This window comes from Temnothorax nylanderi, unplaced genomic scaffold (assembly GCF_030848795.1).
Source record: "Temnothorax nylanderi isolate EJ_2023f unplaced genomic scaffold, tnyl_v1.0 TNYL_tig0087_pilon, whole genome shotgun sequence".
In the NCBI taxonomy this organism is placed as follows: Eukaryota; Metazoa; Arthropoda; class Insecta; order Hymenoptera; family Formicidae; genus Temnothorax; species Temnothorax nylanderi.
Window position 1 is genome coordinate 541656 of NW_027249149.1, and position 23877 is coordinate 565532.

A 23877-nucleotide genomic window follows, 5' to 3' on the forward strand; every position below is an offset into this window, starting at 1 on the left:
ACCACTCCACGTCACGGCCGCATGTATTTCTCATCAGCTACTATGGAAATAATTATATGCAAATTATGGATTATATTATATTACTGTAAAAATTAAGAGAAAAGAAAACCGATCCAAGAGAGGCAAGTGAAAAATATATGGCAAATCTCATCCAAAATTAGAACTAAAATGTTAGAACGAGAGATAAAATCGCTTACAGTATAGTGAAATAGACTTTCACAAATGATTCAGATTTTGCTTAAATATAAAATCTTTTCGGCTGTATTTTTGAGCCCAGCCAAGACCGGAACGAACTTGTTTGCATAAGCTACAAACTAAAAGAGAAAAGGAAAGAGAAGGACGAATGCTCTCATTCGTATTTCACCTACATAATCCCCATATGCCCGACCAGCCCGGCCACTCGTAAAAATTCTCCAAATATAGACTGGTAATCTCATTTCATACTGGAAAGCGTGCATCTGTATACAGACGGAAGTATGCATTTCAACATGCCTCGAAAATATGAATATCTGGCTAATAAGACCTATTTCATATTCGAGCTTATCACACAGTCGAAAAAATTATAACTTGATTTAGCAAATATTTCGTTCTCGCATAATTAGCATTATTATAAAAGACTAAATTGGGGATAATAAATTTTAAAGTTCAAACAAATTTTTATATATCGAAATAATTAATAATTATACAGATTGTTACGTTATTACAATTTATAATTTTATATGAGAGCAATTAATAATTAAAATCATCGTATTGCGTCATGATTGCATCATGGTATAAATACATAATAATAATAATCAATGCGATGTAAAAATTTAATAAAACAATTTAATAAAACAATAAACAATTTGCTCGAAATAAGAGTTTCAATATTGTCAGCAATATTTATTTTTGCACAGCGGTTCATTTCAATTTTCATCGTGCATTGCTTAATTACGGTTAAAATTGCAATTACCGTAGATCCCCGTTAATCGTGTTATATACTGAATTTTCAAAGAAAATCGATATCGAGTACAGGCTACCTCAATTTGTGGTGCGCGGCCCATCAGGCAATCATACTGCAATCTCCATTTTAAAAGTGGAATCCGTGTTACATGGACGAACGATGAAATCAATAGCATAAGCGGAAATACCTAAATTAGCTTATGTGGCTTATATATTAGCGATCGAATTTGATCCATCCCCCCCCCCCAAAGTACACATACTCGAAATAGACGTTATATTGCATATAGCTGCATTATTTGCCATGAACGTGGCTTTATCAGTGAATGAATTAATTTCACTAGTTTGTGAATAAATACAAATGTCATTTTGTATACATACGAGTTATTATATTTCGACGTTCATTAATCTGCAGTTAAAAACTTAATGACTCTTCGTGATACTCCGATCGCTCATTTTCCTCTTCGCGTTTTATCATTCTGAATTTTAAGTATCATTTATTAATTATCACGTAATCGCATTGCGTTTTGTTCCCCGTTTCAGTGTATTCAATTACGAACTCTGTTGCAACTATATTTATTATTGAAGCGTACATAAACGCAGAACAGCGAATGAGGAAGCGTATTTTTCTATTTTCCTAGTCGGTCGGAAACACCATCGACGAAGTTGTCGAGTCTTTTTTGGACCAAAGCCAAAGCCCCAATGATGTATCTTTTGCCTCCATTTATTCTACATTCTCCTGTGTATACCCGAGATAGTAAAATATCAAGAGTGCACATGCAAAACTTTTAGTTAAGATATGAAATATCGACATTTATTTTGTAAGAGACAGACACGATATATCGATACATCTGTAAAGATATATTCTCTTCTTTTGCTATTACATTTTCTTCAATTTCCAGAATACAATATAATTTCTTCTTCGAAAGAAGTTAATATGTTATACTCTCTTGACGATACCTTACCATATTCTTGGTGCAAATGCGAAATAATTTTATTGTTGATATAAGTTTTTAGGAAGAATTATTCCGAGCATAACAATTATTACATAAAGAAACTCGTGTTTTTTTCTAAAGAAAATTTGCTATTGCGAAATATTAAATCAAATTATTTAAATGTTGAGTATTTCTCGATTACATTCTTCGAAAATTTTATTTAAACGTGTACAATTTTCTACGTGAAACACGTATGTATAGAGATTTTACGATAAATATTTGGCGAAAGCTCACACTTTACAATAGTACAGTTGAAGGGGTAAAAACCACAGTGGTGTAAGTCAAATTTTTTAAAATATTTTCTCGTGTGCATAGATGGAATTTATATATTGTACAGATTGCATCTATGCACACGAGAAAATATTTTTAAAAAATTGACTTACACCACTGTGGTTTTTACCCCTCCAGTTGGGCACTTATTTCGATTTATAATACAAAACTCGCTGTATTTATTTACTTTGATTATGCTTATTGCTTCGATTTATTGCTATTCTCGTCGAACTCATTGTCAGATGTGTCGTTCTCAGATATATTTACAATTTGTGTTGTGTGTAGACTGATTCTAATGTAGAATCATATTATAGGTATACATTCTGAATATTTTCGCTCTTCGAGATGCGTCAGCGAAGATGTTGCGAGTTTTAATCGGATCGTGATAGGTACATGAATTTTGTTTCAATCGAATTCACGTCTATATTCAAAATTAATTTTCATTTAGCTACGATCTACGAAATTATTTGACCTTTTTCCCCGGACGGGTTTTGGCGGAAGCATGATTGGCACTGGGTCGAATAAATATCGGCCGAACGAAAGACAAAACGGCAGTAGGAGATTGCATGCCACATCGATGTACGAATATCTGCATGAGCGGTGGTGCAAACGCGCATGATGCTGTACAAACTGACGCAACCGTAAAATGCGTATTTCGCGAGCGTATTGATCAAAAATGTGTAAAAATGTACCGTGAAAAGAACATCTTTTATCGTACGGACTTATATTCAGTCACGAAGTGTAAGTAATTACTACACCTACTAAATATTAGGTGAAAATTGACAACAAAAAGCAAAAATAATAGAAGAATATTTCATTCATTTTAATTAGATACAATCAATATGAAAAAAATTAAACATAATTAAATATATTTCTCTCTATATTATGTATTTTACAATTTTGATCTCAATGAAAAATGAAATTTGTACAGACTGAGATGTGAAAGAGAATTTTAATTGATAATATACCTCAAAAAAATTAGAAAATCAGCGTGCCATGGAAAGAGAAAGCTCGGTCGAAGATTAAAAGATGTCTTAATTCCTATCCGAATGATTCAGGTGTAGCTAAAAGTGAAAGAGGAAGCACAGAAATTAGAGAACATTTACAATACGGTACTTTCCTAATGTGACAACATTGAAATACATAACTGTAAATTGCAATCTTTTCATTAAACTTATCGTGCACCGTACGCGCAGCTTGTTGCAGTTTTAGTGTTCACCATATTCGAAACATGCTATTGCGAAAAGTTTCCGTTACATGCGTCACTAATAAATCTCGGAATACGTAAGCGACGGTCGTGTTATCAAGCCGACGCGCTCCATTAAATCGGGGCGACGACGCGCGACGTAGCAGTGGTCTTCGCTCACACAACTTCGCCCTCATCTCTGCGAAGATAGCACACTATTTTTAGAATTTCGATATAATTGATAGAGTTTTGGTTCTTCCTAAAAGGATTTCAGGATTTTTGATACGTTTTAAAAAAGTTCTGACGATTAAATATACAAAGTATATGATTCGAAAATATTATGATTGCCATCTTCACGTTTTTGGTGTATAAAAGTTAATAACATTTTATATAAATCAGAATTGGAGTCATATACTTTTCAATAGAACTCTTAAAGGCTACAATTCTCTTATACGTGACTTAAACTGTAGATTTTCCGTACTGGCAGTGAATATCGAAACGCAGCCTCAGTAAAAACGCTAGACTCTGAAAACAATTTTTAACTGTAGATATTAAAAAATTTCTATACCCGTAAAAAATTTCTAAATTTGAAAAATTATTAAGTAAAATCTTTTATTTTTATTAAGATTTTGATATGAATCAAATTATCGACTCGCAAAAAAGCAGATAAAATACTGATAATCGAACAAAGGTCTAGGGAGATATAATATTTATAACAGAACTAATGATTAGGTCATCCTGCTTAAACGTATTCGAATATATTTAGCTATTTGTTTCTAATTAGGTCCTAATTAGGTCCTAATTAGGTTCTAAATAGTTCTCTTTATTGTATTTCAAACTCGTATTGATTTAACACTATATTGCATTAATGTCAAATAATGATGGTTTTCCATAAATATAAATTCTCTCTCTCTCTTCTCTCTCTTCTATTTATAATATACCGAAAAAAAAAAACAGATCACTAGCTATTTATACTAGCTAGATTTATATCAAGCAAATGCGGACAAATGCAAATGAATAATTTGCTTCAGTGAATATGAATGGCGCCGCCAATACCACTTAATGAAGCAAGTTGTTCATTCGCATTTGTTCGCGCTCGTGTTTGCTCGATGGTCTCGACTCTGCTTAACACGCGTTGTGGCACCATCGCCGATAGCCCGTGCGTCAATAATCTGCCGAAAACGTATCACTTAGCGCATTGGGTCGTGTTGCCTGTGTGCAAAACTGCGCGCACGGAGACAGACGTTGTTCCATTAATCAGCCGAAAGCGCGCGTTTCTCCGGGAATTAATTATCCGTCGCGCTCGTCTGCCATTAGTTTGGGATAATCGAATTTCCAGTGCGCGCGGCATCGCGCGCGACGCACCCAGAGAGGCAGAGATAGAATCCCAACTCTCGTATATTAAACTAATTTAAACGCGAGTGCGAGTTCCACTCTCGTTCTCGTTCCCTCCCCCTTCCCCGCCCCTCCCTCCTTTCTCTATCTCCCCAACCTCTTTCTCGATTTTCGCAGTTAGTAATGGCAATAAACAAACGGGACGCACAAGCCGCGAGGCACGCGCTATTTGCTATCGATTATCGGGGGACCAAAAAACAACAGCGATACACCGATGGAATTGCGGCAAACATCGCGATACCGTCGCGCTAGAAATGCTAGCCGATTGAAATCGCAGAAAGCCAAACGATATTACAAAACGAGCGCGAGTGAACCGAACGGTGGTATGGCGATCGATCGCTTAATGAAAATACCAATGTGCGTTTTGTTCGGGTTTTTCCTCCCGTTTTTTTTTTCATCTGCATCCGTTCTCTAATTTTGTTGCACCGTCGGCGTCGCAGCCGCCGATATGCAATAGCAGTTACGCGTATATAAATAAATAACGTACGCCCGTTGTAAGCGGCGGAATATCGCAATGGCCTATCGATCTTCTCGCTGCTTAATTATAGCAGCGAGTGGGATTCAATCGCGTCGATGGTTCCTGATTAATTCAGCGCCGACCGCAGATATTTAGGCCGGCTTTGTTCTGTATTGAAAGGTCGTGAGTTCGCGTAACGATGTCACGAATTCGCGTCGTGAGATGTTTGTTCTCATTGCGTGTTTTATTTATTAAAGACAGAGGCGTTGCTCGTATGAAGATAAAGAAGAAACAGCCCTTACTAAGAGAGTAGCCTGACACAGTAGAAAAAAAATCTAAAACGTCAAACACGGCTAGAAAGATAAGATATCAATGAAATAACAATGGTACGATTTGCACGATTAATTTATATTGCGAAAGCATATTTAATATAAATCGCACACAGAAATAAATACATTTGATTATATTTTATGTAACATACAGAATGTTTCTCTCTATTTGCATAATCTTGCGAGTTTTTTAGTACTTATAGTATTAATAAAATTCCACACAGAGAAGAAAAATTGGAACATATTGTAGTAAAAGTAAAAGATTTCCAAATAACTTTAAATAATCATTAAAATCATATTTTAACAAATGTTTCTTTTTACATCTGGTTTGTTTGTAATAGTTTACTTTATAATACAATTTGAAAACTTGCTTGTGATATTAAGGGTACACAGTTTATTTAAAAAAGTTTGCAAGAGCATAAATCGCATAAATGATGAAATCGAGAAACAATTTGAATAACCGCGAATGTGTTATTTAACCTCCCGTCCGCAAATAAATTTAATGGTTAACCACGAATATATGATTGACGGATGTAGATCGCCAAATGCATCTGTCAAATCTGATTAAATTAATTAATTAGAATCGTTGTCATGGAACGAGATGACGTGCAGAAGTGCGAGGTAAACCGCTACGCAATCAAATGAAAAGTAAACACTGCATATGGGGGTGTTCGAATGAGATCAGCATAATCGAGTATCAGCACGCGACGTGAAATAACGGTGCATGATAATGTAACATTTCGTAAATGTAATTATATTGTAATAATTCCGAATCCGGAACAATCCTTCATTATTATATGTAATCCATTGTTAATCTACAAACGTGCTGATAGATAAACATATATTACGTATTAATTAACGCAAAATGCACCCAAGAATTTAGATACACATCACTTTGTATGCTCATAGTTAATATGCAACAACAAAACCAATGGAATGTGATTTGGAAATGTTTTTTTTTTGCAAATTAGAAGGCATTTATTAGAAATAAAGACATTATACTATATTTATAAAACAAAATCAAGTGACACGGTAGTCCGAGACTTGGCGTTCTCGCGCCAAGTACGCGCGGAACGAGACCGCACCGTGATTCTTTTACGCGAACGTATTCTCTTCGTAAGAATCTTATAAACTAAATAATTCTTGATTGAAACATAAAATTAGTAAAATGCTCTAGATTACGTGTTAACTATAATGCTCTATTCCACTCAGTTATTAATAAACTCCCGTTGAAATCTCCATTTTATTTTTTTTAATGAAAACTCGATATCGATACCTGATGTGTGATAAAGTAGGTTTATAACATTATATATAATGTTTGTTTAAAAGTTAAATATCCAACAGATACGTTATACTTAATATCGAACTGATCAATGGAACAATGGAATGTACTGACGTCTATGACCTCTTTTCTATATAATGATATGAGACATAATGGTGCTCTGATGTGCACGTGTGATAGCATAAATAAATGAATATTTTATGCCATAATCGCGAACGCGTGCGTCCTTTGATCATTGGCTCGACCCGTGCAGGGCGCAACTTTGTAGCAAATCAGCTAAATGCGCTTGCTAACATATTCAGAGGAAAATTAATTAATTTTCATAACTATTAATGTAGTCCGTGCTGTGGAAACAGAATTTCCATAAATACATATTTAATTTAAAAATATATATAATGGAGATTTAAAACTATTTTGAAAATAATTTACAGGATGTCTTGTGGATGTTCAAATTCAGTTTTGTTGCTTTATAACTTTTCATTTTTTTTATTACTAAATATAACTTCGTTTTGAAAAGAAGTTGCTTTAATTGTATAAGTACATATTTAAAATATACTTATCTAGATAGTTTAACTCATTTTCTCTCTTAATTCTCGAAATTGACCGTCTCATCTAAGTAACGATCATATTTCCCAGAAATTAATACATGCACTCTCTGTATTAAAATATTTGGGGGAAAAAAATTTGATGCTTTACAATTGATAACAGCAATTAACATATTGATCATTCAACTTACAAAAATTATTTTTATTATATACGTTCCCGTGGGATCGTACCATTAAAGTACAGTTGTTTAGAGTAACGGCGTTACGCAACCGTTGCGAGAGCGAAAAAGTTTTTCCCCGTGTTTTGAAGTAATAGTACGCGAAGTAAAACCACAAAGAAGACGAGCTGACTAACATGGTTGCATCGACTACGAGCGGTTGCAACGACAGCGACAACGACGCGAATCGATCGTGTACGTGTATAAGGGAGGTTTTTTGTGACTCACATGGGAAGCTGACTGGGGGATGAGACTGAGCATTGTGCGCGTTATGGGGGTGCCTCGGGGTTGGAACACGCTGCCTGCAAAAGCAGAGAACCGCCGCCGTTACCAGGCCGCCCATGCTGAGTATCAGAAAAACAACGGCGATGGCGAACCAAGTAGTCTGCATGCCTAGGATCGTCGATGCCTCGGAATCTGAAGTTACAATGAAAATACATTAAATCAGAAAAGTTTAATTTCAAAAAACAGAGATATGCTTCAAATTGATCGAAGTGTAATAAAAATGGTGCACGTATACATAAGGGGGAAAATGTGGCAATAATTCTGTAAAATTAATTAACCTTATTAATTTATAAATTAAAGCCATTATAAAAAATACGGAAAAAGATGTTAGCTAAACGCGTGAGAAAAATATTACATAATAAAAGTTACACAACGTAATATAACTGTCTTTTATAACTTTAATCAACTTTATAAAACGAGATATCTGCACAGTTTCGATTTTCATCAACTTTTATTAGAAAAGAGATTCTTTTCTTTGTAGTAAACAATGCATCACAAAAGATAATAAAAAGAAAATTGAAAAAGACAGAGTGAACTTCTTGTTAAAGCGCAAATATACTTGATAATTAAACGCGTTTCATCAAAGATCTGACCTGACACGCGTGCACTTCCGTCGAATCAGGAAATCGATATAGCAATATGTAAGTACTTCATGTTTTACCGTTATAAGCCACGATATCCGTAAATAACGCGAGTAATAAAAAATTTTATGGCCAGCATTAATTTTTGAATGAATCGATGACCGTTACGATAGTAGTAAAGTAAACGATATAGTTGCTCGCAGTGTACGATGCATAAAATAACAGAGAAAGCTACATACACGTAAATAATAAATTTCGCGAACTTTTTCAGAATTGTTAAAGAATTATGACCCAGTAGTTACATTGCATCCTTTAATAACTCGCATTTAAAAGTTATATGAAATCTAGGTACATATTTTTATATATTGTTTACGTAATATTGCTCGTTGTTGTAAGCCGCGAAATGATGGAAATTAATTGTTTGCTAATTGAAGTCGGAAATTGTGACAGGAATATGGCGAATTAACAAAATATCTGTAGAATATGCTAAATTCCTGCGAGCGCAAGCATTATGCGACAAGTAATTTACTCCGCCGCTATTGCGAGTTACTCTTGGATATGTAATGAATACATGGCAATTAACCTCTTCAGATGTCGACGCATGCGTACCTTCAACCATTAACATAAATATTATGTAAATTTGGTTCGGGCGCATTTACAACTGTTTCTCTCCTACAAAATTGTAACAATTTTCACATTGCACACGTACAAAAATCAGGGAAATCATTTTACCGTTATACAGCGCTCGGTAAATTATCGGTATACCGTATATAACCGTAATTATCCACGAGGTGAAAAAAAATAGAAACTCTGAGTTTATCAATCAAAGAAATTAAATCTTGCTTTCCATAAATTACGCGAAATTTAATCAATAAAATTATTACCGACACATAATATATACACGTGCTCACCATACTTTATGAAACCTTTATATTTCTCTAAATGAGATTTATGAATTGTACAAATTTATCTCATTTTAACCATTTCATTCCCGAATTAAAGTTATTTACGACTAACTTTTGGTGGTAAAATATTTCTGAAATTTACATTTTTTCATTACCTTTTTGAAACTAACGTATGAGTAATCATACTAAATCATGCGAGATTATATCTTTACGATCTAAATCGCTTTGCTCATTAAATATAGCGTGTCTTAAAAGATACGTATACATAGTTCCTTGATATACAGCTTGATGGCGAACATATTGATTTCATGTTAACTAGCATATTATTACCGTCTATAATGTTAATTACTAGCATTCAAAATAATAGTATACAATACAGCGTCATCAACGATAAACTGTTCTAATTAGGATAGACAGATTAAATCTATTATTTTCTAATTATTATTTTTCTAATATTTTTATTTTAATATCTGCTAACATTAATTTCCAAGACCTGAGTTTAAAATTCTACGTTTAAAATTGTTAATAGCAAAAGATTAAGTCTCGAAAGAATAATGAACTTGTAGTAATTAGAACTCACTGGCACAAAGGGTGGAAGTGGCCTCATCAGATCCATCGCCACAGTGATTCACGCCGTCACAAAGGAGATCCGTCTCGATGCAGAATTCATTCTGAGTGCATCGAAAATCTTTGCAGGTGTGCTCTGAAAAATGACGGAATATTTGTTAATGCGCAGAGAAAGTATTTCCATGACTTAATTTTTTTTTAAATAAATATTTTTGTTACGTTTCTCGTAAATTTACTTTATCATATTTTGTTTGAAAAGATGTTACATTATATCCTGTTTTCTTTTATCTTTTATGTCTATCTAATATAATATACGAGACATGTGAGTTTAATTACCGTGGTACATTAAAGGCTATCTACAAGTCATGATATACTTTCTTTATCCATTGTATACGCGCGAATGACCTCGTCGAAGGGTTGTGCACCTCTTGAGCTCGAAACGAACCCTCTCTTATAGGCGACGAAGCTTCAATGACAGGCTATTTTGAGAATACACAAGACCGCATATAGTCTTCCACGTAATTTTTCACGAGGCAGACATATTCGTGGCGTTATACACGTGATTATTCTTTAAAAATATCAAATTTTCTTTACAATAGTAAGTTTCAAAGAAGGGAGATAACTTTATGACTAAAATAGATACACACACACACACACACAATAATACATTTATAATGGTATAATTTAATTATTTATGAAAGAAATTAATTTCTGTCACAATAAAAATTTTAAGAATAAATAATAAATTAAAAATTAATGAATAATTAATTAAAAAGTATATTTCGGAATTATATAAAAAATATATAAATAAAACGATATGTAATAGCCCACGCACTTGTGAGAAGAAGTCTGATCAGAGTCTAACGTACAATGTAAACACTAACAAGTAAATACTATGCATTCCGATATTCACTGTCAGTACTTTTTTCAATAAGATATCTAATGTCTTGAAACTTGAAATATATTTATCTCGAAAGTACTCTGGATGGACATTAAGTATGATCGTTTTTCCCCTTTCATTTACAATGTTAGAGATCAAATTAGCAACAAATTTTATAAATTTTAACAAAAATTTACTTCTGATTTTATTCCCAAAATGCACATTTTATTTTGTTCTAACTCTATCTATATTTTACTCAAGAGAGAAAATACATTACTTAAAATATTTTAGGGAGAATATATAAATTGCACTTGATACACATTTAAACGAAGCATAACAAATCTAAATTGCTTCGACTTATACGTTATTGATAGCATAATGAACGAATGTTCGTGCACATTCAACGGCGCTTATAAAGAACAAATTTAACCTTTAGAGGACGGGCAAGTTTTTTCATGACTTTTTATGATTTTTATTTATAACTTCCATATATGTGTTAAAATGGTATACTACGAAAACTAAGCGAGTCCCGTGGAGCCTAAAAATAGGCTTCCCGTCCTCTACAGGTTAATGAGATGTCTGATGAGATTGCGGGATGATATGATTCATTAGCTGGCGTGCAATTTGAATATCGGTCATCTGCCAGGTTACAGTCCATCGCGCTATTTAATATGAAAATTACTAGCAATCGAAATTCTGCTATCGCATCGCGGAGAAATTAGCCTCGACCAGCGGATATAAAAGCAACTGTTTGATTTAATTATAACGACGAGCTCGAAGATACACTCGATATAAAGGCATTCGCGCGCACGCGATTCAATTACGAGGATCACTCGAAACTTGAGTTCAGTATTAAGCTAATGGCTTCGATAAGTTTACTCTTTTGCTTAATGAAATCGTGAGCTTCAATAAACGTTTTGTGCAACGAGCGCGCATACCGCAAACTGTAAATTAAATTGTTTGGTATCAGAATTTACTTTGCAAAAGAGCGCCGAAACTTATTGTTTGATATTTGCTTCCTTAATTGTTTGCAACGAAAAAAAAAACAACGAACGAAATCAATTATTTCTCATAAATTGACTTTTGCGTCCTTTATATACTAAAATTCAGTCTCTCATTAATATTAATATTGTGCAATTATTAATTTCTATATTATAAAATTGATAGAATATGTATTTCGTTTTAATCTTGCGATAATATAGAATTAATGATCAAATATGAAACTGTTTCATGTTTAATAATAACGCTATTTCAAATATTTGATATTTACGCTTTAAAACAATTTTCAATCGCGCGGAAAGAGCATTTCTGACGCATTCTTGGACATCGAACCATCGTAATTCTTGAAGCATCTGGTCTAATTACGGTCCAAGCGGTGGAATGCGAGTAATAACGAGCGATAAGTTTCACCGATCGTGAAAAAGCTCATGGTGGGTGGCGAAGACAGCGATTTTCCGCGTTCTCCCGCTAGCAATTATAACTCTTCGAGGGCTTCTGGGATCGCAGAGAAGGTAATAAAAACTAATAAAAGGATCGGCGACGATTCGAAAGAATAGGGTATGCGGCAAAAAGGCACACAGATTGCCATATGTAATTTTATGTAATTTAACGTTGAGATTCCTTCCTTTCTATCCGAACTTTCATGATTCGCTGCCATTTGCGGAGTTTTTGTTAAAGTTCTGGCTAAAAGAGGGTCCGAGAATAACGCTTTTAGTAGTAGGACAGTGGGAAGCGATATCGTTTCATTCGATAGGCATACATACAGAATTTTCATATGACATTCAGATGTAAAATAATCCTGCCCTTCACGCGCGCACGCGCGCGGTACCGGGAACACCGTTTAATATTATAATTATTTTAAATGCAATAATAACTACTGTGGCAATCGCTTTCGTACGTGACGCCAACGTGAGAGAGAAAACGAGAGGAAGGTGACAAGAACGACTGTAGGTATGGACACCCGCGGACAGAGTCAATGTTTAACCTTTCGGATTGGCCAATCATTTAACGTTGGACGGTAGACATCGTATACGCTCAAATATGCTCAATATGCCGACGAAATTAACAGTCGTGGCTAAGCAAACGGATGCGCAGTCACGCCGCACCGCTGATGTGCAGTAATACCGAGTGTTATGCACATTGACACGCGCGTGTACTCGCATTTACACAAGGCTTATAGGCTCGGTAGAGGTTCGCACATGCATATACTGAGAATGGGAATGCACGTGGTAGCTGCGAAATTTGCTCGCCTCCATCCCCATCATAGGGAACAGAAGGACATAAAATTTTTATCGGTGAGCAAATAGTTTCAAGTGTTTTCTTGAAACAATTTTGCGTAATTGACAATCTCTTATATGTAATTACAATGGATTTAATTATTAACGTATATTCCATTTAAATCCAAAACTCGAAATACACCAAAAGAAATATATATAATTAAACATTAATGAAATTTTTCTGTAAGCGATATTTTTTATTATTTTCGAATTTATCTATTTGAAGATTATTCTGAATTATAAGCCGAAATTTGTAACAAATTTTGAAAATTTACAAATTAAATTGCCTGTATTTTATATCTACTTCTGCATTTGAATATCTGATAGACTGTGTGGGAGGAGAGCGTGAGTGCGCTTGACGTGCAGAAATAAAAATATCGAATTAATTATATTATTAAATAAAGAGATAAAATATCAAAGGTAATTTCCGCATCGGGCTATTAAAATTAAAGCAAAATTCACCTCTCGCCTGCAGGGAGGACCATTAAATTCTGTCGTGAGATATAACACTTGCACGCGAAAGCACGTGGAAATGGCACGCCAACTTATACCGAAAAAGATTTCTGTAATCTTTCAAGAGACATGCAATTTCGCAATCTGTGACGTATATACTTACGATTTTGTTACTGCACGTGGATCATAAAAGATGAACGTATAGCTTTTACTCAAGTATGATGCTTATATTACAAACGTTTTATAAATACTGCAGTTTTGCAGGTTAAGAAGAATTTCTTTTGAATCTAAAGTACAATGTCTATTAGTTTTTGAATTAAAAAGCAGACGTTTTAATATTAGATTGCAATTCTCATAGTTATGCTTTTGTAAAAGTAAAGATATTCTAGATTTATAATGCAAATGATATTTTGCATTATGCTCTACAGTCTACATAGTCTACATTTCAGCGAGATGTTGTATTATCCAATATTCAATTCAATTTTCTTTCTCTGGATGATTATGTCCCAAGCTTTTTACGGAGCTGCATTACGAATATTTTCGTGTTTTGCCAGCGCTGTTAGTAAGGGTGACATTGTGGACGAGTCCGTTTGCGCATACTGTAAAATGCAAGCCGATCTTTTTTGCACTTTACGTGCAAACTTGTTATCGGGCTTGAAATAGAATGTTGCATTGCGCGACATCGATGACACGATCGGGTTAAAAATGTGAAACTGCGAATAGACTGTAACTCTCAATTCGAAAATAAACAACTTATATTTAAGTTGTCAAAAATTTAGCGTGAATATTATAAAATGTTAAATGCTTCGTAACAGTTGCTGGCGCGCGACTAGCATATTTTATTATTTAACGTTGTTTCATATACGTGGAAGCCACAAACACTATCATACATTTAGCAACTCTCAAACGAGCAAGTACTGAAGCGAGCCGTACATCATTGCAATACTTTTCGACAATATGCAATGGCTACAAGTGACTCTAAAAAGATACTAAACCTGATTATGATTATTAGAATTCATGATTGTCATTCTGCGTTTAATTTTCGATTAATAACCCATAAACCCGATTAAGGTAATGGCTTTATATTTATTGAAATAGGTAAAACGCGGTTTACTTATTAAAAATAGGAATTAAAATGAAAGATAAGAATTAAAGATGCGGCTTATAAATTATTATTCCGTCGCTACGTTCATAAAATAATTATCATTCTTACATCAAATAAATCTCATCGCACTGAAAATTTTGCACTGATCTAACTTGCGCAGCTTTGCATATATGCAAAGCGACTTTTCGATGCTCCGTGTACTCTCCCTTATGAAATTTGAACTGAAAACGCGCGGCTTTGTACATCTGTAAAGAGCCTTCTCTGGCCCTTCTGGTTCTTCTTTCCCTTCTGGATGGGAAGACCTTTCTGAGCCCCCCTCCCCCCTTGGAGAGGGTTCAAAATAGTAAAGAATAATTTTTGGATTCCTTAAGCAATCAAGTTAAATAATTTTTATCCTAATACAAATTAGTATCATATATATTGGAAAATATCTATTCCAGATTAATTTAGATTGTGTGAGAGAAGGAGAAAGCGTCACTTCGCTCTTTTACGTCGCACCTTATCTCTCTCGTTTAGCTTCATATTTAATCTTATCCGCGTGACAATCCGCTCGTAAAATCGAAGTCGGGGATCGCGTGAGGAGGGTTGTATGTTGCTGTTAAGCCGCAAACGACACACACTTTTGGCTTAATGATGCCGATGACGATGTTAACGACGATAATGACGATAATCCCAAGATCCCGTTACTACAAATAGCGGTGCGTTTCATTGAGATAGATGAGCGATGTCCGATTTTATGGAAATTTGTCTTTTACACGAAATGGCTCGCAAAATGTTCGAAATGTGAAATTTTTAAAGAGAATGATAAGATGCGTTACATCAGTTTTGGAATATACAATTTTATAAACATCGTACAAACTGACCATATGTGTAGTTGATTAAAAATTGACCAGAAAATAATGTGTGTTCCATCGCGCAGTAGTAGAGGTACATCTATACACCGTCGTAATACAATGGCATTATCTTTCAATCATTGCCCTATTTACATATGATTAATGCATGATGCTTTAAAAACTATTATAGCATTTTGTAAGCTCGATGACTTTGCGACACCACATTTTACCCGTATACATAATGCATTAACTGCCTTAGCACGGAATTTTTTACTGGCAAAAAAATGTTTAAATCACTTCCCGTTATAATCAACAAGGAAATAAATTGTCAGAAATTTATTCAAGTAGCAAACGAACGTGATAGAAATGAAGCGTCCATGTAGAAATTCTTCAGTATCGAGCATTCTACAGCACATAACAGCAAGTCGTTTTAACATAGCATAGTAAATTACTTGTATGCATTCAATTAATTTTTATACAATATTTTTAACACATCGTTCAACACGTTTATCTCATTATATTAAATTTTTCTTTGTTAAAGTGTTTATATTTGTTGTTTATTTCTTTTGAAAATTTTCCTTTTATATTGTATGCTTGTTGAAAGCAAATTAAAAAAAAATATGAGATACTGGCAATGGACGACTAAGCTCGTTCGTGTTCAAATGCATGCCTATTAATTTCGCAACGACGTGTAATCGCGCGTTCCATGGACGTAAAATCCATTCCGGCGGTGGATGCCGTTTGGGAGTCGGCGGTTTCGGATTACAAATACGCCTCGTCTCGTACCTCGCCGTTCTGCGCAACGAGCTTCGCTAGGGTGGTTCGCGTTACGGAAGCATCATGCAAATGCATAAACACGTTATTTGCTTATGCCGCTGGGGCGAAATTCTGGTTTGCGAAGGTTCGTGGGAGCGACAATAAAGGACGAGGAACAATAAGGGAGAGAAGAAAGAATCACAACAGTGACGTAACACTCCCAGAAAAAAAAGCTTAGATAATTAGATTACTTACATTTCACTCATTTACGCATTTAATCAAAGAAAAATTTCTAAAAATATCAATTAATATATAGATTAGAGTATCTATATTGAAACTGTCGTTTTTCGTAAATAATTTGTACATTTATATATTACAGTAAATTATTTCCATTCCAATCAGAGTTAACATATAGAATCTGCCTTAAATTAAATAAAAGTGTTTTGTTATCTGCATAGACTATTATAAAGATTAATTAATAGAAAGTCAAATCAATATAATCACTAATAGCTCGAGTAATTGGCGTTTCCGAAACTAAGTAGTTATGTACCTGAACCACTAAGAAACCACGACAAAGAAGGGTACATGGGGTAAGAGGGTGCCATAGAACATGAACGTGCGCAGAACGCACGCGTGCGTGTGCGAGTGTATGGGAACCATCCGTATGGAAATCGGCTTCCTCCCGCCCTTCACATCCTAATTCCTCGTTCAATCTCGTGCACGATCACCTCAAGCAATGCGCGCATGCTCACGCGAGCGTGAATACAAGGGATGAGCACCCTCAATGCACGCGCGGTTGCACTAACACACACGTGCCCGCGGTGTTTATTTCGCCATCGTTTCCCTTCGACGTCACTAATTCCCTACCTTGATCCTATTACCACCATAAGAAGCGCACTATCGTAAACTTGGTGTTGTCAAACGCTCTTCCTTTTACGAGCATTAAAACGCATCGTGAATTCTCAATCGAATGATCCCGAGGCATCTTGTAAATAGCATTAGCAAGACGCGAACTTGAACGGCAAGGTCGGGTGGGATCGAACCTCTTAAGGTTCGAGAAGCTCGCGTGAAGAGCTCGCCTTAAAGGCGCGAGCGTGCTAATGAATTTCCTTTCCGCGCCGGTTGCCTCGAAATTGCTCGTTGCGTCGCCTGTTACAGGCCGCTTCGTTAAAGTTCGCCACTATTATCAATCTCAAAACAGTAATTAAGCCTTAATATGACAAAGTTGATTTTGACGCAATAATCACCCAACATTTTATATAGCGATTTTACAATTCTCTATATTTTTATATGAAATAAAACCTAATAAAAGAGGAGAGAGTACATTATAGAGAGAATCAACTTTTTGTGTTTATAAGATCTTATGATATTTTCTATGATTATTTGTTTATTTGATTTTTTACGTAGGGAAAAACGATGTGACGCAACATGGTCACTATCACGATTTTACTATCTTTTTATACCGCTGTTTTATGATTACCGCTTTTTAATGATTCAAATCTGGTTCGGCTCAGCACAGTTTTCGATTTATGCATTATTTCTCGCGTAAATTCTCGCTCGTCAAGTGATACCTATATGTCGTTACACTTGGTAAATCTCGCTATAAAACGCTCGAGCTTTAAGAGGCAGCTCTCGTGAGGTAAAATTCTTCGAGTCGGCTCACTCATTTTCTCGGCCGTTGCCTCGAAGATGACGCTTAAAACTGTCACTTGCGAACCAAGGGTGTCGTTGCGAGGAAACGTAAATATTACACGAATCGCTCTCGCGGAAACGCTTGGAGAAACAATGCGGAATGGCTCTCAGAAGGGCGGGCAAAAGTCAATATCGTAGTTGGGTGCAGTCGTAAAAGGGAGGCGGAAGAAAGAGAGCCTCCGTTTCAAGTGAATCGCGTACTTTTCTCCACGAAGAAGGCCGTATAGCTTTAGCCGGGGTCCCGCATAAACCTGTGCGCGAGCCGGCTTCATTCATAAAATGCATCGCGTGTCTGTAACGTTACATGTGATAGGGCGCTCCCGGTGCAACGAATTGCGAGGTGCAACAACCGTGAACCGGCAGTCCGGGGGTTAATGTCCGCGGATGATTGAACGTGTCTGACATCTTGCGCTTCCACGCTTGCGTCTAAAATAAAGGGCGTGTCAAACGCAGGCTTTATCGTTCCGAGAGAGCATTTGCATTTAATTAGCATTAGGCATCTATGCATAAATAATAATTCAGGATTAATTGCAGTGAGTGATTAGTTCTCGGCGTATAATGTTGATGTATGTGAACTTAATTTATTACTATCGTCATAGAAAATTTAACATATATTATATATAAATGTGTGCAATTAAATTTACTTTTTATAACACAATTAACAGATATAAATTAATACTTACTTTTTCTTTCAATGGTTTGCAATTTTTGCGGATGTAATTTTATGTAACGGCGATTTCTCTCGGAAAAGAATGATAGATCTGGAGTAAAGAATTGCGGATTCTATATCTTTAGTGTCTTTTCGAAAATTTACAATTAAAGTAGGATATGGTGGGTTAATAAAAGTACCTTCATTACTTAATTTGATGGCGTAGAACAGTTTCAAACAGAAGGGTTAATCTACGAGACAATCACGTAGCGCCGTAATGATTGTCTCCGTATCGTCAATCTGTTCTATCCGTAATGGAAATGTCTACAAGCCGCACAGCTTCGTGTGTATTTTATGTCAGTGTCGTGCATGAGATGAACCCGGATTGACTTTAATGTGTGGATTAAAGCGGGCGAACCTGAAATCCTGCGGATAATCCTACCGGGACGCAGTCAATTAAATCGAAGTGAGGACCGGTAAAGCTAAGGATCTTCATCAGGATCCTTGGAATCGCTCTTCCGAGTTTGACGCGTTTTACGCGCCCGACCGGTGCGTGATTTCGTTTCGTTTCATGGCACCCGCCGCATTCCGACAATATTTATTGTCAAAACAAAAAAGAAATTACCCTTTTTCCATCGGATTGATTCGTTCTATACGAACCCTGAGCACACAGACCTTTTCAAAGCCACTGAATCGAGTGCTTTTGCTTTACCCCGCGAAAATAAACGCGAGCGAGGTTTTCTGTAGAGATTACATGGATTTTAAAGGTATTAACGGTTTCAAGCGCAATTTATATACAGACTGACCAGTCGATACACATTTTCGCGAAATAAAATACTGCAAGAAAAGTATATATTTTTATTTTCCATGTATCAATTCAATTCGAGATGAAACAGCGATACGCGTCGCTGTCAATGGATCAAATTCTTTCATCCAGAAATACGCTAGATCGTGTTTTTATAACTTTACGAATGGATGCAAGTATTAATTTTATATGTTTTGCGCTGAAGTGATAACTTTTATGTCTTAATTAACGAAAATAGCGGTAATTAGTAAATTGATTATCAAAATCAGAAGAGAAGTAATTATGTCACAAATTTTGAAATTAAATGCCTTTTTCAAAATAATAGCTTCTATTTGTATCCATCCTATTTTTCTTTATAATTTTGCTGATTTTATTTTAATCTAACCTACATACATATGTTTACATAAAAAGAGAAATTATAGATGAAGCTTTTAGTCGAATTAAATGTTATTAAAATTACTAGAAATAACTAAAGAACTAGAAATTAAAGAAACGGTAAGACAATAGTATCGCTATTAATTTCGGTGAAAATATTCGTATTTATTTATATTGAAAAGATTAATAAAAAGAGAAATATCGGTGGAATTTATTAATGCAAAAATATAATTAAATTCTATTTTATATGACTATAAATTGAAAATACGTAGAGGAAAGTCCCCTATTATGAGATAGGATCCTAATATGAGATGGCGGAGTTTTTTCATGGTGGGATCAATAGATGGGGCCTATATAGGGCCTTTTAGCTTAACATATCTCATATTAGGATTCTGTCTCATATAATAGGGGACTTTCCTCTATATATATATGTTTAATAATCGTTTGCGCATACTTTGATGCTTCATTCTACTAACATAAACAACGATTCGTCTCTTCAATATCAGTGCACTTGTAAACCGCGGAATGGTGGAGTGTATATCGTTGATTAAATTTCATCGGTGGTTCGCCCTACATCGTCCATTTCGGCGAAGTTTCGCCGAATGACAAAACTTTTCGTGCACATGCACTAGACGCGACATATTACTGCGCATTCATCCCCCGTACCGCGTTGGCAACCAACACCGCTAAGGTCTCGTCCGTTATTACACGAAGCTGGTTACTGCGCAATTTGCTGGAATCAAGTTTGGGAAATCATCGTCTCATTTGCAAACGGGTACATACCGTAAACGATGCGCTTCCCAATTGAGATGAGAAGATACGATTGAGATTGCCTCTTTCAAATTTCTGCAGTAATATTCAGCTTTGATGAAGAATAATGAGTTAAATATTTTGAGAGAGATGTAATTACATCGCTTAAAATAACGTATAATCTTTTTTCAAAAGAGGAAAAAATTTATACATTTTTTATTTATACTGTTTATTTTTCTGTAATCTTTATAATATGAATTATAGTATATAACATATATAAATTTAAAAAATCATAGAATATTTAAAATGAACACAAAGCGAAAGGAGTGAAGATTTTCATTTCGTAATGACTAACTTTTAAAAATAACTTTTCTTTTACCTTGAAACAAGATTTCGCGCACTTTTACAACTTTCTCAAGAAAAATCGCTCAGACGTTATGTCGAAGCTGTGCGTGCTTACAAAAGCTCTTCGAAATTGGTATTTCTCCGAGTTGGTCACGCTCACTGGCTACTAACAAAAATTGCATGAATTGAAACGGAAATACAGGAGTATTGAATTTAAAGAAATATACAGACGTTACAGCAAACGAATGATTTATTACACTATTTTTATCTTGCTAATTAAAAATATAACTTTAGATTGTCTCTTTCGCGATTTGTACGCATATAGCGACTACAGCTGAAGACTTACAATGGAGATTTTTACCTAAAAAGAATCAATAACTAGTAAGTAGATAAGAGATACAAATTCAACGTTATCGATGAAGCTTTCGTTTATATATAACTCAGCTGAACGTGCCTCTGAATATTCGTTGAATTCTGGCTATAATTCTGATGAGCCGAAGGCAAAATCTGGAAACCGAGGATATCGACACGTCCATTCCATGAAACGAGAAGATTGCCGGGTAAAGTGAAACTGCCGGTGATTGTAGGGAATTATCCTACGAGCGCGTGCGTGAATAAAAGTAGAAAATAAGGCACCTTTGGCGCAAAAGATAGATAATAATGTCTTTATTCTAGCCCCAATCGCCTGTCGATACACCGCACTGATAAGAAAGTACTTCAACCCCAAAAATATATTTCTCTTATATCAAAATATTACTACATTAGAATGGCAAACACTTTTTTTTTAATTTTATTTTAAACTCAGTAATTATATTAATTCTCTAGGGCTAGGCCTATGAATTTTTTGAAATCCTACAAGAAAAACAGCTATATAAATATAATTGATAATCTTACCATTTGACTTTTTATTTAAAATTAATCTATTGATTTTTATTTATATTAAGGTTATTTTATGACAATTTTTTTATATTATCGGTTGATGATCAATATCTATATATAGTATTGAATAAAAAAGTTATTATTTTAATACGAAGGGACAAAAGGGGAAGAATATTCTATCGATGTTGGACCCATTTTGACCATCACTGTCTTTGCGTTCCGACGATAACTCTCGACTTCCGGCCGCGGTACGTACGGTCGGGCGGAAGAGATTGATACGGCGACGCGTTCTCCATCCGCGGTTCGAATCACATGCAGGGACGCATCCGGACGCGACGGACAAAAACGACGCGGGGGGCGCGTGATATTGAAAGGAGGAAAACGAATGCTTTCGAGGGGGTGTCGGCGCATCGAAATCGATATGCGAATGCTACCCGATGTCGGCAGAAGTCGGGGAAGATTGAAAGTGCGTCCGCGCACTACGGCGGCAAGAATTGAATCCGTCGAGCAAAAAAAGGAAGGACGGCGGAAAGCGAGAGCGCGCGGCGTAAGACTCCCGACGAGAATGAGAGACGGGGGTGAGAGGGTAGGAAAGGCACGCGGACGAGATGGAAGAAAATGGAGGCACTCGGGGGAAGTCGTGCGCGATGGCGCATGAATCATCCTTCCGATCGAGATCGCGAAGAAAAAGAGACCCCCCCTCTTTCCTGCTGACTGCCGTAATGTCGCGCGTCAGAGAGATGAAGTTATTAATTCCCGCTATATTGCACTCTTTACCCGTATTTTTCATCCCCGCGTCGCACATCCACAGAACGCGAACGATAAAACAAACGCGCGAATCTCTGAAAAAAAAAAAAAAAATCTCTTCTACGTTGAGTTTCCCGATATCGTACGAGATTCTAAAAATAAGAAATCAGACACTTTATATACTCTTTATTCCCAGATGTGAAACTTGTCTTGCCAACCTTCCTGTACGTAACTTGCGCGCAGTTAACATCGCACATGTCATTTCGCCGTATATATGTTATCGCGAAAGCGACATACTGTTCGTGCCGACAGACACATGTAACTGCCGCCCCGAGTCCCCTGCGATGAAAGTTAAGGGAGAAATCGCTGAGGACGCGCGCGGCTAACTATTCGAGATTGAGAGACTTGGCGACAAGGTACTTAAGTGTCTCGCTGGATTACACGCTCGGTGCTGACAGCAGTGCCTTATACGCGTGAAGACACGTTCCGGAATGTTTGAGAGCAAAGTATCCCCGCGCGCGATTTCAGACGGTTTGGTGTTTCTCTGCACGTTATACATGTTATTTTACCGTCGCGTTCAGATATTTACAACCGCGATGCTCGACGCTCGACAGATATTTGTCGTGCAGATGTGTGTCTCCTTTAAAAGACGCGAAGTCGTTTTCTTGCTTCGCTTCGAGATACTTTGCCTTCCTCGCTGCCTTGATTTCCGATATTTATTTAACGGAATTCTTCGTTATGAGAATTCTGCTTGGTGAAACGTCTCACGATGTCACAATTTATATACGCTTTCCTTGAAACGACTGTTTTTTTTGCGCGAATATAAATATTTTAATACGTTTCCATCGCACGTGCAATTTGTGCATTCGCAATCGATATATCGTTTAAAACAATTAATCTTTAGAAATGTCAACATTTCCCTGCTCTGTCCTATTTCGAGACTCGAACATGAAAATATGCACGAGATCTCAATCAATCTAAACTCCGCTCCGATGAATAAACGCTGAATCGATAGTTCTTTCCCCGAATAACTATAATTCACTGTGCTAAACATGAGACAGACGGACGAGATTCGGAAGGACAGAATGTGAGGGAACACGACGGGCTTGGAAATCTGTCGCCCAGACAATGCCCGCGGGGGTTTCCTCGATTGCGGTTGGCACTTTTCGACCGCATCGAACGGAATCCGTGGTGGTGGGTGCCCGCCGCCGCGCGCGATCATCCGCGTTCCAATTTATCAGCGCGCGTGATTAACCCTCGCAGGGATTCCGCTGCTCGATCGGAAGAAATTCTCGGGCCGGCGCGTGAGCCAATTAATTACTCGTCGATCATGAAATTCCAGATGTTGTGAGATCCGAGTCATCGCCGGCAACCGTAA

At 36.1% G+C, this 23877-nt stretch overlaps 2 protein-coding genes across 5 annotated transcripts in view; one reads left to right on the forward strand and one right to left on the reverse strand.

Annotated features, from left to right (window-relative positions):
- Positions 1 to 23877, forward strand: part of LOC139774779 (uncharacterized) — a 211392-nt gene that overhangs the window by 29010 nt on the left and 158505 nt on the right. The window lies entirely within an intron of this gene.
- The window catches only part of LOC139774778 (uncharacterized), a 171484-nt gene that overhangs the window by 5065 nt on the left and 142542 nt on the right, over positions 1 to 23877 (reverse strand). For all 4 annotated transcript variants that reach the window (XM_071710238.1, XM_071710240.1, XM_071710241.1 and 1 more), the window contains exons 4-5: positions 9968 to 10090; positions 7845 to 8033 (exon numbers count right to left, since the gene is read on the reverse strand). In XM_071710238.1, the coding sequence (XP_071566339.1) occupies positions 7845 to 8033; positions 9968 to 10090 (312 nt within the window). The remainder of the gene's footprint in view (positions 1 to 7844; positions 8034 to 9967; positions 10091 to 23877) is intronic.